The sequence below is a fragment of the Diospyros lotus genome, chromosome 10 (genome assembly GCF_014633365.1).
Source record: "Diospyros lotus cultivar Yz01 chromosome 10, ASM1463336v1, whole genome shotgun sequence".
NCBI lineage: Eukaryota > Viridiplantae > Streptophyta > Magnoliopsida > Ericales > Ebenaceae > Diospyros > Diospyros lotus.
This window is the reverse complement of record NC_068347.1, coordinates 855,852-872,707: the sequence shown is the minus strand read 5'-3', so window position 1 is coordinate 872,707 and position 16,856 is coordinate 855,852. Positions and strand designations below refer to the sequence as shown.

The 16,856-nt window shown below is 39.9% G+C and overlaps 1 protein-coding gene across 2 annotated transcripts; it reads left to right on the top strand.

The window, feature by feature from the left end:
- The first annotated feature begins 1,017 nt into the window (after positions 1–1,017).
- Positions 1,018–16,240, top strand: LOC127812280 (probable serine/threonine-protein kinase PBL7). 2 transcript variants are annotated; one of them, XM_052352682.1, is made up of 7 exons: positions 1,018–1,114; positions 1,214–1,385; positions 2,448–2,689; positions 2,798–2,933; positions 14,906–15,164; positions 15,311–15,443; positions 15,661–16,240. In XM_052352682.1, exons 2-7 carry the CDS (start codon positions 1,220–1,222, stop codon positions 15,910–15,912), a joined length of 1,188 nt encoding a protein of 395 aa, XP_052208642.1. In that variant the 5' UTR covers positions 1,018–1,114; positions 1,214–1,219; the 3' UTR covers positions 15,913–16,240. The 2 variants fall into 2 exon arrangements, with proteins under 2 accessions (XP_052208642.1, XP_052208641.1); XM_052352681.1 differs by having other exon boundaries at positions 1,060–1,385; positions 15,661–16,237.
- The last annotated feature ends 616 nt before the right edge of the window (positions 16,241–16,856 follow it).

The window sequence follows — 16,856 nt, the reverse complement described above, 5'->3', positions numbered from 1 at the left end:
CTAAATTAGAGATTAAGGTATTTTATGATTTGAAAAAAAAAGAAAAAATTGGGAGTTAGAGTTTATATTCTTCGCTTATTCATTTAATTTTTCTTAAAAAATTAAAATGTATTATTATTTTAGAAAACATATGACGCCGAATGAATTAGATTTTAATTTTCATTAACCTTAGCTGGAAAATCCATTATAGAAAATGTGCCATTAATAATGTTTTTTTATTAATTAATTTAATATTATTTAATTAAAAATATTAGCACAAGACTATGTTATTTTTACTTGTATTATTATATGAGACTAATTATTAAAATTGATAAACAGGGTGCGTGTATAAAAAATTAAAAGCATAAAAATTTAAAAAATACTAGAGAACTTGATGGGCTTATCGATAGATTTACCAAAAAGGGGCAAAAAAAACATTTTGCCCCTACGCCCTACTCTCTCCCCTCCTCTTCTAATGGATTCCCCTATACTCTGTGCATATTTCTTGCCTGCCATAGCCGTCGCACCTCGCTACAGTCGCCCAGCCTCGTCTCTGTCGTCTTACCGCCTCGCTGACAGTCGCTGTGGCCATTGCGGCAGGGGAGATACGCAAAGCGAGGGGGCAGTGGCCCGCTTTATAAATTTACAAAATAAGTGGGGCAAAATTGTCTTTTTGCCTTCTCTCTATGAGTCGCTTTGTAGACCCGTCGAATCCTGTAGCCTAACCCTTAAAACTTAGATCAAACATTTAAAATTTTTCCAAGGAAACTGAACCTTTGTCATTTCCATTTTTCTCCGTGCTATCGTTCCAAATGGGGTACTAGTGTAAATAAGAAAAGAAAGATGGTGTAAAATCCGCAAACTCAATAAAGTACAGGGACACTGGTGCAAATATCTGCACTCGTCAAAAGAAAGAGGGTGTAAAATCCGGGAACTCATTAAAGTACAGGGACACGATCGCAAATATCTGCACTCGTCCCGATTCTAATAGATATTCTCCGCGCCACAATGCAACAAGACAAACACTTAACCTGAGACAAGACACCTATACACACACATATATATATAGAGAGAGAGAGAGAGAGAGAGAGAGAGAGCTTTTGAACTGGGAAAAGGCTCAGATGCTCTGCAATCAGTGCTCACTCTCTCTCTCTCTCTTTCTCACTTCCTCATTGTCAGTATTTCACCATAGCCACCGTCTAGGGTTAGGATTTGAGCAAATTTTTGGGTGCAGAAGCAAATGGATGCAGCGGCAGCTGAAGAAGAAGAGTACAAGAGGAAGGAGCGCGTAGCTCTGGTGGCGATCGTGGTTATTGCGTCTGTAGCAGTGGCTTCTCTGTTCGTGGCCTTCAGCTACTACTGCTACATTGCCAACAAAGTCTCCAAACGTCTCAAGAACCCTACTAGTAATTAATGAGCTTCCTTTGATTCAAGGGCGGCATTTTGCTTCCCTTCTGCTCTGGTCTTTTCTTGTTTTGATTTTATTTTATTTTTTGGTAGCGCCGGATTTGGAACGTTGGAAGTTTCCAGGTCCGCATTCTTCGGCTTTTACAAACCTTAAGTCGGTGAAAGCTTGTTGATTATTGAATGTGTCGTAGGCTGCGAATAAGATATGGAAAAACTATAAACAAAAGAGGTAAATCTGAAAAATTTTGGAGAAGTTTTGTTTTAGGCAATATGCTCCTAAGGATGGTGATTCCATCCTTATTATGCTTTTTAAATTATAGTTACATGCATGTAACAGATTATGCTCAGAATATCAGGGATTTTAATGAGATTTTTGGGTCTCATGATTTTGATCTGTGAAAGTTTTTTGAGTTTGCCATAGATATGGTTAGTATTAAGTAACAAAGTCTCTAGCCACTTAAGGAACCTAGACATTAAGCTCCCCTACTTGGTAATTTGACTTTTTGAAATGTTGAAGTCTACACCAACAATAAAATATCAAGCATTAATCTCACTAATTTCGTCCTTTCATTTCTCTGTTTAGTTGCTCTTATAAAATTAGGAATTGGAATGGACATTTGGGATTGTATCGTCTTAATTTGTTGTAGTTTTCTGGGTTCTTTTTCTCATACCCAAGATACAAGATACAATATGTTAAATTTTTAATCTTGTCTTCAAGTACTTTTGTGTTTCTCAATAAGCAAATTCAAAGTGCTGCTCTTGCTCTGATTTCACAATTTTGAATTTCTATTGCACTTTTTTCATTCACTCCCTGCTGTTTGTTTGCTTGGGAAACTGGGGAACAGAATAAGAAAGTATAAGATCAACAAGGAAGAAAAACAGAATTAATTGACTGGCCTTTGGTAGCTGCACAAAATCAAATGAACAATTTGCCAATTTAGGTCCTACATGATGACTATTTTGATGGAAAAATATTTTATCTCCTCTCCTCTTCATTTGATTGATGGATGCAAAATTGAAACGTTGTTTAAATTTTGGTGGATTATTCTATTTCTTGGAAGGGGTTGAACGCAAAGAAAAAGGTAGCAGTTTTCCAAATACTCAGATTGCCACTCAGAAAGGACTTCAGGTGTTCACATTCAAGCAACTATATTCAGCTACTGGCGGTTTTGGGAAATCTAACATAATTGGTCATGGTGGATTTGGGTCAGTCTACAGAGGAGTGCTTCAAGATGGCAGAAAGGTTGCAGTTAAGTTGATGGATCAGGCAGGGAAGCAAGGAGAGGAGGAATTCAAAGTGGAGGTTTGATTTATGAGGAATACATTCTTTCCTTTATGCAATATTTTTCAGAATATTTTCTGTATCATTTTAATGAGGTTGCAGCTCTGAGGGGTGATAAATTGTTTACAGGTGGAATTACTCAGCCGGTTGCGATCTCCATATCTACTGGCATTAATTGGGTATTGTTCAGACAATAACCATAAATTGCTAGTTTATGAGTTCATGGCTAACGGGGGTCTGCAGGAACATTTGTATCCTATCAGTGGTAAGTGATCCCATTTTCTGTTCGATCGTTATTACATTTATATTGATGAAACTTATGAACATGCTGCTGACTGCAGTGTTGAGAAAGTTTTTCTTGTTGATGGCTGATTTTGCGTTATAGTCATTCAAGTGGTGAAAATTTCCGAGTTGACATGCAATAAACCTAGGGTTGCATTCGAACCGAGCTGGGCCAAGCTTCGTTGAGCTTAGGCTTGGCTCACGAGCTAGTTTCTAGGCTCGAGCTTTTGTTCAATTCATGTGAACCAAGCTTGAGCTCGACTTAGGCTCGGCTCGTCAAAAGTTTGACGAGCTTGCTAGCAAGCCCAAGCTCGGGCTCACTAGAACCTGTTGTTTTGTTTAAACCTAATTTGTTATTTTGCTTTATTATATATTCATATATTATATTATGTTAAATAATTAAATTAATATATATATATATATATTTGTAAACTTTGGACGAAAAGCTTAATAATCTTATTCACAAACAGTTCTAGTTATAGAGTAGAATATTTACAGATTTAGGAAATATTACAATAGAGAAGATTACCATAAAGTACATTTAGGGGAGTATCCTAATTTGAGATTAGGAAACTATCCAAAAGAACAAGATTTAAAAGATTTTTAGAAATTTCCTAACAACATGATGGAAGCAGACGTGGGAAATGATTCTTTCCTTTTCTCCTTGAACACTGCTTTCCTTTCCCTTTTTCCTTGAACGATGCCTTCATTTTCTTCTTGATTTTCTCACGTGAACACTCCCTTTCAAGTTGGTGAATGAATATCCATCATTTTCAGCTTGGATGCTAGGTCTCCAAATCTTCTAGTTGCCAAACCTTTTGTTAGAATATCAGCTACCTATTTCTCATATGGAACTTAGGGTATTTGAATTATACCTTTTTAAAGCTTTTCCTTTATAAAATGCCAGTCAATTGCAATGTGTTTAGTCCTGTCATGCTGCAGGATTATGAGCAATGCTTATGGCTGATTGGTTATCACAAAATAACCTCATTGGCTCACTAACAACAATCTTTAGGTCTTCTAGAACAATTCGTAGTCATAGTAATTCACATAAGTCGAGTGCCATAGCCCTGAATTTGGCTTTTGCACTTGATCTTGCCACTATACTCTGTTTCTTACTTCGCCATGAGATTAAGTTTCCACCTAGAAACAAACAATACCTAGTAGTAGACCTCCTATCCACCAATGATCCTGCATAATCAACATCTGTATAGCCTTGTACATCCAAAAAATCACTTGTTTTGAATAAAATTCCTTTGTTTGGGGTAGTTTTCAAGTAGCATAATATCCCTCTCACTGCATGCATGTGATTTTAAGTAGGACTATTCATAAATTGACTTACCAAGCTCACTGCATAGGCAATATCTGGCTGGGTGTGTGACAAGTAAATCAGCTGGCCTACCAGCCTTTGATACCTCCCTTTGTCTACTAGTGGGCTACTGGTTTCTTCTCCTAACTTGATATTAGGTTCCATTGGTGTAGCCATTCCTTTTCCTCCTAGCAAACCAATCTCCTTCAAGAGATCCAATATATACTTACATTGGGATAGAAGTATACCTGCTTTGGAGTAGGCAACTTCTATTCCCAAAAAAATATTTGAGCGATCCCAAGTCTTTAATTTCAAAATTCTGAGCCAGCTGATTTTTTAGTACCCTCTGTTCTTCAATGTCATTTCTTGTCACAATGATATCATCCACGTATACTAGGAGTGTAGTCACCTTTCCTTTCATTGCGTGTTTAAAGAAGAGAGTGTGATCTTGTCATGAACCTTGGAGATGAGCTAGGGTATGAAAGGAAGATCAAGAATAATAAGAGAAGAATTTGGGGAAGAGATCAGTTGGGAGGGAGAGAACGACAAGAAGATAAGGGAGGAGATCACTGAGAGAGAGAGAGTGGGAGAAATATTAGAGAGAAACAGAGTATTCAATTCATTTTTAGCATGCCCTCTTCCTACAGCTGAGGCAATATATATAGCCTCATTTAGCTATCAGACAAAGCTCTCTAACCACCTAAGCTATAAGACAAAAAGAGAAAAATATCCCAACAAATTATTGCAACCCTATTACAATGATGCCCTTCTATTGTTACTTGGGTTATGACAATTCCCCTCCTCCTTGAGAGAGTTCTTGTCCCAAGAACTTGCAACAAGTAGCCATTGCTTCATCTAATTCCCGTCTTCTCTATCTGATTTATTTTTCCTTTTTTCTTTCTCCTTCTAGGCCTCTTTTTCTTTTTTGTTCTTAAATGTCCAAGATCAATCTCAGTCATAATTTGACCTGGAACTTCAATAAGAACAACCCGATTGAGTTCAAGTTCAATACTCACCTTTTACAATAGTTGTCCAATCACGATTGGTCTCCACCTTAAGAAGACAATCAACCATTGGTTCATCCTTTAGTTCAATAGAGACGCATTCGAATTTGCCAACTAGAGGAAGAACCAACACAGTAGTGGGAGTCTTGTTCTCTTTGATAACACATTTGACTTATTCAGCTACCTCCCTAACTTTTCCCCAGCTGCCATTGGCTTCCAAAATTCCTCACCACTTTGAATCTACTGCAGGTGGAGAGAACTACTTTTAGAGTCATAACTCATAGAAGATTCCCTTAAATGAAAGAGAAATCAACATCTCTCTTTTCCGCGAGTGTGACCTGCCAACCCTCATTAGGCACATCCAAATGTATTAACTCTTCCCTTGGCTACAAAACAACCTTAACTACTTTTTCTGTCGGAATTTCTTATTTCCATGTCAGCAATCCAGCAACATCTTTTTCTTTGTGTTTGCTGGAATTTTCCTCTATATGAACTTCTTTTTCTAAAATATTCGATGGTTCCTTTGCATCTGCTATCGTATCCACTTGATTGTTACCGATTCCCTTTTGATAATGCCATTCACCACCAATACCATTTCCTATATTGTAGTCATCCTTCTTGTCATTGTTGCTGAAATTAGAATTCTTTTTTTTCTACCCAAAATCTAAAGTAAGCAACGAATTGCTCTTCCATAATCTTGACTTCTTTTTCGATTGCTCCATTTTATGGAAGTCCTCTTTATTAAAACCTCCGCGATAATCCTCGAAAAATTTTACGAGAAAGCTGTAATGATACTTCTTAGTCAGTATTATTGCAAACTCTTGTAATTGCTCGTGTAACATACGATTGAATTCCTTGCTCATATCATGTACCCAACTTCTTGTTTCCTTGTCAAAGTGGCTGATTTCATTCTCAAACTTCTTTTCCTATGCATGAGGCTTTTGGCCAAACTTCTCATGTTTCCTATTGTTCCCAGTTGAAAATACAGCCTTCTTTTGTTGCCCTTGAGACTCCATTTGTCTCATGCATGAACTGCTCCCCATGGTCGACTTCTCACCAACAGAACATTGCAAAGACCAAGGAGTAAGAGTTCTGCACATTCTTCTGTTTCACCTATTGTAACAGTTCCTATACTCGCCTCAAATGCAATTCAATAACCGAAGAACACCCGCTCTCCTTTGTCTCTCGCGTGTGGAATTCTCTTCGCTAATTCGCTACTCAATCTCTTCACCGAAGCCACCGTCCAGAATATGATTCTTGTTCCTTAGTGCTAAATGTCTCTACATAAATCACAACCAAGGATTGACTGCTCTATTCGCCTGCAGTTCCTAGTTGAATTGCTTTACTCTTCTCTTGATTGAATCGTTCTTCATTTCGTTAAGACTCAGATCGGAACGATGCTCGTGCTTGTTTATCAACACCGATACCAATGAAATCGTCGGAATTTCACTGGGATCTGCTTCACGTTCCACTTTCGATCTCAGATAGCAGTCAACGCTCAACCCCCGTGCTTCAGAATCAATTTCCAAGGATCACCAGTAGCGATTGTGGATTAGATGCTAAGAATTTCCAAACTCCAACTGAGGATAACCTCACTATGTGACGCCTTCCAATTCGGACCTTATGGTGATAAAAAATTAGCAGCCCATGGTGTTGGGACTCAACGAACAAATGAAGTTGGAGGAATCCGTTGCACAATCGCCAGAAACCCACTGCAATTGACTCGGCCGCAACACCCACTTCCTTGCCCGACCAAACCACGATCGCTCGAAACTCTTGCACCAGTCGAGACCTCCTGGCCGTTCGCGTCAACCTCTGGTCACCCACTGCAGTCACGACCTTCTGGGCTGAGGACCACCGACAGATGGTAGCTCCTTGAATTCGCTTGGGTTGTTGAGAATTGTGGCCGTATCTCACCTCCTCTATAACGGTCAAATTTGAAAATTCACTAGCCTGATACCGTCCTTCAAAGTCGCCTCCAGAAGTCGGCAACACGCTTGAGTTTCACAACCGAGCGTCACTACCAGCTTCACCTCCAAAGATCGACAACACTTTCAATCCTTCCTTCGACTCGACTAGCAGAGTCTTAGCCGAAGTCACTCCTCCTACTTCTCATTCAGATCCAAGTTGACACTCACCTCCTCGTGCATTAGAATCAATTCTGAGATTCAATGGTCATCTTCGTCTTCAAAACTCGGACAGGAGTGCCTCTGATCTACAACTGAATTGCCGATCAAAACCACCTAACGCAATGGATCAATCACCTCCGTACTCAAATCTGATCATGATCATTGGTAATCGATTTGTTACAGCTGTTGGGCTCATTGAATTGTTGTTCGATCACGTCACCTGAATCGCTTGGGTTATCTCCTAAGATTTTCGCCTACCTTGCTGCTCCCTGTTTCCGAAATCACCTTCAGATTTTGTGAATCCACTACATTGGACAGTAATCCCTCGACATCTGACAAACCTTAATCAACAACGAAAACTGATGAGGAACGATGCTCTGATACCATTTGTCATGAACCTTGGAGGTGAGCTAGGGTATGAAAGGGAGATCGAGAATAATAAGAGAAGAATTTGGGGAAGAGATCAGTTGGGAGGGAGAGAACAACAAGAAGATAAGGGAGGAGATCACCGAGAGAAAGAGAGTGGGAGAAATATTAGAGAGAAACATAGTATTCAATGCATTTTCAGCATGCCCTCTTCCTACAGCTGAGGCAATATATATATAGCCTCACTTAGCTACCAGACAAATCTCTTTATCCACCTAAGCTACAAGACAAAAAGGGAAAAGAAAGAAAGAAAGAGAAAAATATCCCAACAAACTATTGCAACCCTATTACAATGATGCCCTTCTATTGTTACTTGGGTTATGATAGATCTCCCCCCCCCCCCCCCTGTTGACAGCCTCATAGCTTTGGAGAACCTATCAAATCAGGCTCTCGGTGATTATTTGAGGCCATATAAGGCCTTTTTAAGGCCACACACTTCATTTGCTCTTCCTTCTTTGAATCTCGGTGGCTCTTCTATAAACACTTCTTCTTCTAGATCACCATGAAGAAATGCATTTTCACATCGATGTTGTAATCTCCATCCATAGTGAGTTGCTAGGGATAAGATAATCCTCATAGTGGTCATCTTAGTTACTGAAGCAAAAGTCTCCAAATAGTCACTAAACGAGTCTTATACCTCTCCAAAGACCCATCTGCAACCCACTAGAACTACCCCTTTTGGTCTTGGCACTAGATCCCATGTGTTATTTTTCTCTAATGCTTTCATTTCCTCCTGCATAGCCAGCTTCCATTTCTGATCCTTTAAGGCCTTATCTACTGACTTAGGGATGACAATGGTATCTAGAGAAGTTAGGAAGCTTTTATGTGTTTGGGAAACCTGTGATAGGATATATAGTGGGCTAGAGGATGTTGAGTGCAACGTCTAACCCCTTTTCAAAGAGCAATAAGCATGTCGAAATCATCCAATTTAGAAGAAACAAGATCAGGATTAGAAGATACAGGAATTAAGGGAGAAATAGCTTCAGTACCTGGCTGGGAATCAGATGTTGATCCTTGTTGGGCTTGAGAAATGGGCTGTTGTCTTCTGTGATACACAAAGGGAGAGCCTTTAAAACTGATTGGGGTTGATGCCTCAGATTTTCCTACTTGATCGAGGCTGTTTTGATTGGTAGAATTCTGATCAAGATGGTCAGGAATAGGAGCTGCTTTTGTAGAAATAATAGGTGTAGCTATCTCAGGAGGAATTAAGTCCAGACTAGGGAGGGATGAACCTTGGTCACCTATCAATTGAGTCTCTCCTTGGGGACCAAGGACTGAGGGGCCAAAAAAAGGATTGAGATTCAACAAATGTGACATCCTTCGAAACGAGGAATCTTCTAATAGGAGGATGATAACACCTGTAGCCTTTTTGGGTAGGAGAATAGCCAAGGAAGAGACATTTAAAGGCCCTAGGATCCATCTTGTCTTGGTTTTGCTTATGAATGTGGACAAAGGTTACATGACCAAAGACTCGAAGGGGTAGAGATGTATGCTGATTGAGATCAGAAAAGTGTGAGGAAAAACACTAGAAAGGACTTAGATGACCTAGAATTTTGGAAGGAACTCTATTGATTAGATAGATTGCTCTAAGGACTACTTCCCCCTAGAAATTCTTAGGGACATGATGATGATGTAGGAGAGATCTAGTAACATTTAAGAGGTGCCTCATCTTCCTCTCAACCACTCCATTTTGTTGTCGAGTGTTGATGCAAGAAGACTCATGAATAGTCCATTTTTCTTGGAAAATTTTATTCAAAGACTTATTGAAATAATCCCTCGCATTATTAGTCCTAATTTTTTGAATAGGAGTGCCAAATTGAGTCAAAATCATTAAGTAAAACTGAGGCAAAACTGTATTGATAGCAACCTTGTCATTTAGAAGAAATACCCTAAGTTATTCGTGTGCAATCATCGATAAAAGAGATGAACCATCTAACCCCAGAACAATTGAGGATCCTAGATGGCCCCCAAACTTCAGAATGTATTAAAACAAAAGGGTGTGAAGACAATTTATTGCCAATAGGATAAGAAACCCTATGATGCTTGGAGATTTCACATACATCACAATGCAAAGAACTAGAGTCTTAGTACTTAAATAATTCAAGAAACATAGATTTCAATAGTTGAAAATGTGGATTTCCTAGCCGATAGTGATGAAGCCAAACTTGAGTGAGAGCTGGTTGGAACTGAGATGTGCAAGCTAGCTTAGGCTTAGTCCCACTAGGCAGCAAAGTCTTCCTCGTTAGAACATACATCCCATTTCTTTCCTCAGCAGCATCAATCATTCTCCCCATGTCCATTTCCTAAAACTCACATGCATAAGGAGAGAAAACGACATGACAATTAAGGTCTTTAGTGAGTTGATGGACAAAAATTAAGTTCGTTGATAAGTTTGGAACATGCAAAACTTGTTGGATAGAAAGATTAGGGCTAAGAGTAATCATGCCCTGGCCTTTTATTGGTATAGATGTTCGATTGGCAATGAGGATTTGTTTAGGGGTTTCAAGAGCTGTATAGGTATCAAAAAAATGGGAATTATGGGACATGTGGTCGGTTGCCCTTGAGTCTAGAATTCAAATGTCATCCTTAGTAGTTTATGTGGCAGTTAAAGAACAAAATTGAAAGTTGTTACCTGAAGGACTACCTTGTTGGGCAATGGAACATGATCCATCTTGGATAGTCTTCAGAAACTCCTTTAGTTTGCTAATTTCATCAGGATTAAGCTCCTGTTCAGCCACTGCATTTGTGTTTTCTGCAACCTCTTCTTGTTTATTGGAGAGATATGCTTGATTCCGGGAGGGTATGTTTTTGAACCCTCCTATTTTTTGCAGCACAGTTTCCTTCCCATGAAACTTGAAGCAAGTTTCTCGAGTATGCTTAGGTTTCTTGCAATAGGAGCACCACAGGCCTTACTTCCCTTGTGATTTAGATTGCCCATCTGTCCTTCCTTGTTGAAATCTGAACTTTGATCCCTCTCTTCTATTAGTTAACAAGGCAGATCCTTCGGAACTGATTTCTCCCGGCATGGCTATTCTCTTCACTCTAGACAACATCAAACACTTCATTGAGGGATGGAAGCTTGTCTCTTCCAAGAATTTGAACCCTCACTTGGTCATATTCAGTGTTTAGTCCAGGCAAGAACTCTACAATCCTATCTCTTTCAAGTATAGAATTGAGAGTGGCTACATCTTTACCACATACCATTTTAATGTTTTGGTAGCGATCAAGTTTCAGTCAATAGCCATTCATTTTGTTATAATACTCAGTAACAGTTAGGGCCCCTTGTTTAGTACTACTCAATTTTATTTTGATTTCAAAAATAACCAAAGCATCCTGGACTTTAGAATAGGTACGTCTAACTGACTCCCATATATCCTTGGTAGTGGATAAAAACATATGTCATGGTCTTAGGGTTTAGCCTAGGACTAGAATGGAAATCGGAAGGATCTGATTCATTTAAGGTCAAGAATAGAATGTATGGAGGGGAAATTGAAGAAGAATGGGGGAGAAGTTAGAGAGATTAGAGGGAGAATAGCAGAAGAACGAGAGAGAGAGAGAGATTAGAGAGAAATCTTGGGAGATAATTGAGAATTCAATTTCAAAATTAGCATGCCCTCTCCTCTTACAATGGGCCTTTTTATAGGCCTTAGCTAGCTCCTTAACTAATTTCTTACAGCACCCATGTGCTCATAACAAATAACCAAATATCTCCTAACAAACTAATATAAGCCTATTACAATATTACCCCTTTATTATATCTCTATTACAGTATTACCCTTCTAATCCTCCTGGGGATATGACAATTTCTCCGCCTTGAAACATGTCTTGTCCCCAAGACATGCCAAACCTTCACAGCTTCCATTATGCTCCCCTTGTTTTTTTTTTCCTTTTCTTCCACAGCTTAGATGGATAAATTTTGAAGATATCCTTCATTGCCAACAGAATGATCCCAGGTGACTTTTGCTTTCCATGCATGGTATGAGTCTTCCCATTGCTAGTAACACCATAGGCAAACACTGTGCCCTTAATTCCTTGCATGGTACCACTTACAACCTGCTGGGCTGCAACATCAATTTCGGTCTTCAATCCTCCCTTCAATAAGGGTGACAAATTCTAATTGACCAATTGTAGCAACAACAAACAAAGCAGCAGCAGCATCAGCTTTGTTCTTTTCGGCCAAACTCTCAACAGCAACATGGTGACACCATTTAGGATCAGCGAGATTTCCTCCTGCTGGTGCTGTCTTCACCTTATCATTAGTTAAGGAATCCTCAGCATTATCCAAAACCATAGGCAATGGAACCTTGTCATTAGGAACTCCACCACCCATTCCCTTTCTTATAAATTTCTGATCTTGGACACCCTCCAATCCTTCAATCCCTGCACTAGTCAACAGAGGTAACGAATTGGCCTTGGTTTCCTCGGTCACTTCATCAAATGCTACCCCATTTTCCTCTTGCAACCTTTCAATAGGTGCATCTTGCGGTCTTATTTTTTCTTCAAACTTCTCAAGCACTGCTGCATAATTCATCCCAAATTCCAGCAATTCCTTGTGGCCTTTTGTCATTCTTGTCATCTGATTGACTGCTGTCCCAGCCACCGGATTGTTACAGCTTCCCTTTAGATAATGCTTTTCACCACCAAAATTACTCCCAATATCGTAGCCATCCTTTTGGTCACTGCTGCCTCCATCAGAATGCTTCTTTTTCTACCCAAAGTCTAGAGTAGGCAGTGAATCGGTCGTTCATAATCTTGTCTCCTTCGTCTACTCCACTCTAAGGAATTCCTTCTTGTTAAAACTTCCGTGATAATCATCAAAGTATTCCATCGAAAAATTGTAATGATACTTTTTAATAAGTATCATCGCAAACTCATGCAGCTTCTCGCGGAACATACGGCCAAATTCCCCGCACTCTTCATGAATCCCATTGCTTGTTCCTTGGCCCTGTTGTTGCCAATTGAAAATGCAGCCTTCTTTAGCTGCCATTGAGGCTCTATTCCAGCTGAAAATGAAGCATTCTTCTACTGCAATTTAGGGCTCATCTGCTCCATGTATGCACTGCTCCCAATGGCCTCACGATCAGGTCGTCCCCCTGAAAATGCAACACCTTCTGCTACGACTGAGACCCCAATGTCCTCGTGCTTGCACTACTGCCTCTAGCAAACTTCTCACGAGCAAGACAACTCGAAGGACAATAAACAGGAGCTTTGTACATCCTAAATCCCTTACTTCTCTTCAGTATGTACCTCTCAACAGTCACCCTGAAGTTGATCCAAGAAGTGGTAGATTGCAGTCACTGTTCTGCTTCGGAGTCAGTCCTATTTTAGGGCCAGAATAAATTACATGTTACAGCAATTTGATCGGCCTTCAAGAGTCGCCTAGGGCTACCGAATATCCTGTCTCGCTTGCTGCAATAATACCTAATACTTGTTGGAATCACCTTCAGAATCACCGACTTGCAACGCCTTCCAAGTCATAATCGGTTGGCTTAATCCGCTTCAGCTTATGGCCAGTGACGCATCAAGCTTACTTCCCTCGGTTATGCTCTTCGTTGGCTCTCCAGAATGGTCGGAATCTCCTTCCAATCAAGGAGGAAAGCACGTTTTGACACCCCAGTCGCTTCACCAGCATGGGTCAGAAGGCAACCCAAACCGTAGCACACACAGTGCCTTCCAGTCAAAGCGACAACACCCGCAAAACTCCAGTCGGAATTCCAATTAAAACTGCCACACCTTAGTTGCACCTATAGGAAGCTTATCGGTCTGGGTCGAAATGGTCTTCCTGTCTGGTCGCAACTCTTTGGGTCATCCGCTTCGCCTCCGACGATCTCAAGTTTGTCTCAACAGTTGCACTTCAGTGGTCATGGAGCACCCTCCCTTCGTTGCCTTCCAATCGAACCAAGAATCACCTTCAAGGATCAGATCTATCACCGTTCAGAATCACTGTCGAGGACCACCGTCAACCCAAAGATCACCGTCGACTCTTCGTTGCCTCCCGAGGTCGAGGATCACCGACTCAGCGACCCTGACCTAGTCGCTCCAGAATCACCGTCAAAGTTGCCTAGGTTAGTTTCGCCTTCACCCGCCTTCCTCAGTCGATCTCTTCCTCCACTCAATCAATTGATGCTTCCGATCGAGTTGGGTGTTCAATTCGTTCACCCGGAATTCTGTCTTAGGTTGATGATTGCCTGAGTTCCAATCAATCGCTAGGAATCACTGCACCCAATCGCTATCAACTATCGTTCGAAATCCGCTTCACTATGGATCAGCAAGCGAGGTTTGCACCCAAGTCGATTAACATGTTCAAAGTGGCAGAACCGATTGAAGAAGGTGCAGAGCTTGATCAATCAAGGAAGGCGATTGTGATGCAACCAGCGGAATTCTCCGAAATTGAGAATCGATGGCTGCGGTTTCTTCAAAATTCACCTGCAACAACTCCGAGGATGGGAAGGCTTGCTCGTCTGGGAGTTCCAATGAACTGGAATCAAATTCACTGTCAAGGATTGATTGCTCTGATACCATTTGTCATGGTCCTAGAGTTTAGCCTACCTAAGACTAGAATGGAAATCAGAAGGATCTGATTCATTTAAGGTCAAGAATAGAATGTATAGAGGGGGAAATTGAAGAAGAATGGGGGAGAAATTAGAGAGATTGGAGGGAGAATAGTAGAACGAGAGAGAGAGAGATTAGAGAGAAATCTTGGGAGATAATTGAGAATTCAATTTCAAAATTAGCATGCCCTCTCCTCTTACAGTGGGCCTTTTTATAGGCCTTAGCTAGCTCCTTGAAGAGACCAGCATGTGCTGCCAGAGGCAGTTATGCTGAGTAGGATGGGGTATAAATAAGAGAAAGAGAGAGAGAGGGGTGGAATTTTGTAGGATTTTTCTGGAGAGTTGGGGCCTCTCGAACGTCCTGGGTGTTTTTTTCTTTTCCTTCTTGAGCTGTGTAAATTTCCAATTGGAATTGAGTAGTTCAAATGATTTATATTGACGGTTAATCCCATCTTTACTTTTGATGCGTGATCATGGTATAAATGTAATTAGTCACATGCAGGATTTCACCGGACAAAGTTGCTTGTAATCTGCAGGATCTAACAATGTTTATGCACGGCTGGATTGGGGAACCCGTCTACGAATAGCTTTGGAAGCTGCAAAAGGATTGGAATATCTCCATGAACATGTCAGCCCTCCAGTGATTCACAGAGATTTTAAGAGCAGCAACATCCTTTTGGATAAAAGTTTTCATGCTAAAGTTTCTGATTTTGGATTGGCTAAGCTTGGATCCGACAAAGCTGGAGGGCATGTTTCAACCCGTGTGTTGGGCACCCAAGGATATGTTGCCCCTGAGTAAGAATTTGATAGCTTGTAGCTTCATATACACAGAATAATTAAAATTAATGCATATTCTATATTTACCATGTTGAATGTTCATGGATATTACCTTCAAATTTCAATAAATATAATGTTGAAATTGGGACTGATTTGTTTTACAGATATGCATTGACTGGCCATCTAACAACAAAGTCAGATGTTTATAGCTTTGGAGTTGTTCTTTTGGAGTTGCTCACGGGCAGGGTTCCTGTGGATATGAAGAGACCCCCTGGAGAAGGCATTCTTGTGTCTTGGGTGGGTTCAGCCTTTTCTTTTAGTTGATTCCGAATTGATAAACCATGTTTATAGCTTCCTAGGAATCTACATTGCATTTTCTTAGACAGGAAGACTAACACCTATCTCGCTCAAACATGATCTTTCTTTTCTTTCTTCCTTAATTCTGTGTTCCATTTTCAGTAGCCTTCACTTGTTCTTGAGTTCTTACATGCTACAAATCCTTTTTCTGAAAAAGGCTTTGCCCCGGCTTACCGACAGAGAGAAGGTTGTAGAGATCATGGATCCAGCTTTGGAAGGTCAGTACTCGATGAAGGAGGTTATTCAGGTGGCGGCCATTGCTGCAATGTGCGTGCAGCCGGAAGCAGACTACCGGCCACTGATGGCAGACGTTGTCCAGTCACTGGTTCCACTGGTGAAACATCTCAGGTCAACATCTGAAGCTGCCGGCTGCTCCAGCCTCCATGCTACCCAGTCCGGCAAGGCCTGAAACTTACAAGCCATCTGTCCAAACTAACCGAACCAGTTGTTCTTGGTGAGCTTCCTTAGTTAACTTGAGATTGATGCTCAGTTTTTCTCATCTATTTGAACAAGAACAAGAAACTGAATCATTTAGTACTTAGATTATGTGGTGGGGGCTCTGTAATGTTATTAGGACTTGAAATCTGAAGTATGGCTTACTCAAAGGCTTAGCTCAAGAACTAGTAACTATGCCAAATGTTTGCTGGGTGCAACCTGTATTAGTTTTTTTCTCCTTGAATTTGGCTTGATATAAGTGTTAGAAAACAGGATAGAAATTGTTGGAAACTGGTAAAAAACACAGATTTGCAGCAAAAGAAATAAAATATAAATTGTTGGCAAAAAGAAGCTAATTGTTGCTACATTCCATCATGTTAGGGAACGAATCAAGCGAGAGAAAAAAAATTAGAACAAAATTCTATATACACTAAAGACAAAATTTACTTAATTTGACAAAGAATGTCTATGTTTATGGCTGCACTAAGGGTTTTTGTACTATTTTTTAGAAGATTACAATTACATGAATTATGTACACCCAAAAATTAAGGCAAATAGAACTCCTAATTTAAGTTGCAGGTATTTTAAATCAAATTAGGTTTCACATTTCCAACACATAATTGATGGTGTCTATTTATTTATAGGCTTAAAAACAAATTCAAATGTTGAAATTTCTCAACTAACACTAGATTTTGTTGGCACTATTTCATTTTTTCTATAACTAATCCAGAACCCAGAAAATTAAAGAACAAATATCAGCTAAATAAAAACAAGAGTAATGCTAATCATTGCCCTAAGCATGAATAATTTTATCTTATTTTCAAATAAGATATATTTATTATATCTTATTTTTAACAATTACATAATTTTATTAATTGATAATAAATGTATGGTATTTTAAAATATCTAATCAATTAA

Excerpts from the sequence above, each read along its gene's own strand:
- LOC127812280 (XM_052352682.1), top strand. The coding sequence starts at position 1,220 with ATGGATGCAGCGGCAGCTGAAGAAGAAGAGTACAAGAGGAAGGAGCGC. Across the intron at positions 2,690-2,797 it reads AGGAGGAATTCAAAGTGGAG|GTGGAATTACTCAGCCGGTT; the intron begins GTTTGATTTATG and ends AATTGTTTACAG. Across the intron at positions 2,934-14,905 it reads ACATTTGTATCCTATCAGTG|GATCTAACAATGTTTATGCA; the intron begins GTAAGTGATCCC and ends TGTAATCTGCAG.